At 37.2% G+C, this 2965-nt stretch overlaps 1 protein-coding gene across 1 annotated transcript; it reads left to right on the top strand.

Moving 5' to 3' along the window:
- The first annotated feature begins 776 nt into the window (after positions 1-776).
- CLDN8 (claudin 8) lies at positions 777-2483 on the top strand. The gene has a single exon (XM_008575186.1). It carries the CDS (start codon positions 890-892, stop codon positions 1565-1567), a length of 678 nt encoding a protein of 225 aa, XP_008573408.1. The 5' UTR covers positions 777-889; the 3' UTR covers positions 1568-2483.
- Positions 2484-2965: the final 482 nt, after the last annotated feature.

The following is a 2965-nucleotide window of genomic DNA, read 5'->3' as shown; positions in this document are numbered from 1 at the left end:
GCTTGCTACATAAAAAAATCATCTGACATTTTGTTTCCAAATTTTTTGTTCTTATAAATCAAGATTATCCGAAAAACAGCAACAGGTAGTTTTCCTTGCTTAAAAAATAAAAAACAAATTTATAAAAAACTCCATATTTTTGGTGCCAAGAAGGAAGACAGCCTAGTGTATTTAATTACATCAGCCTCATTTTGTCCTTTGGCCTGATCTGTTTCCTGATTTCACCCCAATAGAGCTTGCTTTGAAGTTGTAGACAAATTAAATCAACCACTCGGATCACATGTGTCCCAAAGAATGTGGTTTTCCAGGTATGAGCAATTTATCAATCCCCTCCTCTCCTTTCACTTTGGCATTTTGACAGGTGTTGCAGATTTCTTAGGCAGATATTTTATCTTACACCTTGGTCACAGCAGCTCTCACTCAGAGTTTCAGAATTGCGTGTACAAGGTGCACCTTTCACATTGGAAGGGATTAGCTAATTTCTTGATGATTGTGCAAACGTTTATAATTATGCCTGTATGTAAACATTCTGCTGTCTTCTTGGAAACATGAGAAATACAAAGAATGTTTATGTGCAGCTCTAGCCGTTCCAAGTATCTCTTGTCGGTTTTGCCACACCTGGATTACCATCCCCCCCTTATTGGCTGAGAAAGTTGCCACGCCTGATTTGTAAGTTTACCTGTGGTAGTCAATAGGGGGGGCACCTTGGCCAGCCAACACTGGATTTAATCTAGCTAGAGGCAGCAAAGCAGCTCTTATTTGAAAAACCACTGGGTTCTGAGTTCATTACTACAGGAAAACTGTTCTCTCCTGAGGCACAGAGAACGTGGCTTCAGAGCAGCCCTACCAGCTCAGGAGTGGAGTGGGATAAAACCCATTGCAGAGGATAATGGCAACGTCTGCCTTGCAAATTGCTGGACTGGTACTTGGCGGTATTGGCATGGTGGGCACACTGGCTGTCACCATCATGCCTCAGTGGAGAGTGTCTGCCTTCATTGAGAGCAACATTGTGGTTTTTGAAAATCTCTGGGAAGGACTGTGGATGAGTTGCATGAGACATGCTAACATCAGAATGCAGTGCAAAATCTATGATTCCCTGCTGGCTCTTTCTCCGGACCTACAGGCATCCCGAGGACTGATGTGTGCTGCTTCTGTGCTGTCATTCTTGGCTTTTATGACGGCCGTCCTTGGCATGAAGTGCACCAGGATCACTGGAGATGATGAGAAGGCAAAGAGTTACATCCTGCTAACGGCTGGAATCATCTTCATTATCACAGGCATCGTGGTGCTCATCCCTGTGAGCTGGGTTGCCAATTCCATCATAAGAGATTTCTACAACCCAATAGTGAATGTCGCCCAGAAACGTGAGCTCGGAGAAGCCATCTACATAGGCTGGACCATGGCGCTGGTGCTGATTGCTGGAGGGGCACTGTTCTCTTGTGTTTTCTGTTGCAATGAAAAGAGCAGTAGCTACAGATACTCGATACCTTCCCATCGCACAACACAAAAAAGTTATCACATGGAAAAGAAGTCACCGAGTGTATACTCCAAAAGTCAGTATGTGTAGTTATGTATGTTTTTTTAACTTTACCTGTACAGCCATGTAAATGACTTAAGTGTCCACTATTTTCTAAAAATGGCCCAAAGGAACATTGATTTGCCATTCTTAACTGCCTAACATTAGTGACAGGAACTGTGCATCAACTACTTATGATTTTATGAGATATTTCAGCAGAATGAGATATTACACATGCTGCTTTGATTGTTCTAGGAAGTACAGTAATTTGTTTTCTAAAACGGTTCATACATTTATTCTTTCTATCAGTTACTTCAAAAATCACATTGTTAAGGACTGTGTTATTTTATAACTGTGATTTTTCTATGACATAGCATTATGTATATAGATGAGCATGATGTTTATATCTCACATAGAGACATGCTTATATGGTTCTATTTAGAAGGAAATACTAAACTATTAAACTGAATAAATAGAGCTCAAATATTGCTCCTCAGGGTAATCAGGGATAAGATTGAAGAAGGTTAATATTAATTGTTTAAAAACAGCTTAGGGATTAATGCCCTCCATTTATAATGAAGGTTAAAATGAAAGCTTTAATCAGCAATGTAAAGGAAACTAAATGGTTTTCTGATATCCCGTTTTTCAGTGGAGGAGTTAGAAATTCTAACTCCTTTATCCTCTTTCCCCAGAGGCTTTTCTTCTCTTGTATATTAAATTAACATCTTTTAGAAGGCAGATATTTTGTGAAGGAGCTTTGCATTCAAACTGCTTTTCCAGAGCTGTACTAAGAGGAAAGATAAAACTGTGGTCTCAGAAACATTAATGATTTCAGGAAAGTGAAACTTTTTTCCTTTTAATTTTTTGTAGCTGGAGAAGAAGGATGTTTTGACAAGAAATTGTATATGTATGGGAATATGTTAATAAGTATTTGAGTACAGACTTTGGGTTTTTATTAATACAAATAGTTTTTGTAGCTGGAGAAGAAGGATGTTTTGACAAGAAATTGTACATGTATGGGAATATGTTAATAAGTATTTGAGTACAGACTTTGGGTTTTTATTAATACAAATAACAGGGCAAAAAAAAAGTTTTGGTTTTCATTTGCTTACCGAAAAACAAAAAAGAGTACCCTTTGAGAATGTCCCCTGCTCCTGTGTGGATACCTAAGTCAAAATTATCATTTCAGTTTTTTGAAAGCTATATTTTCTACTTGTTCCATTTTCACTTAGTTTTACTAAAGTACAGAAGTACTATATTTTTATGTTTCCTCCAAATTTGATGAAACCTATAATCCAATTTGAAAGTTTATATCTACATTTGTCTAGCTAAAATGGCTATATGTATTATTTGCTTTATGTCTTTTGTATTAATAAACTATCTTTTTATAATTATTTGACATTCTTTCATTATTCTCCTTTTAATGTTTTATTAATTTGTAAAGAGTTT

The sequence above is a fragment of the Galeopterus variegatus genome, unplaced genomic scaffold (genome assembly GCF_000696425.1).
Source record: "Galeopterus variegatus unplaced genomic scaffold, G_variegatus-3.0.2 Scaffold1153, whole genome shotgun sequence".
NCBI lineage: Eukaryota > Metazoa > Chordata > Mammalia > Dermoptera > Cynocephalidae > Galeopterus > Galeopterus variegatus.
This window is presented reverse-complemented; position numbering and strand designations above follow the sequence as displayed.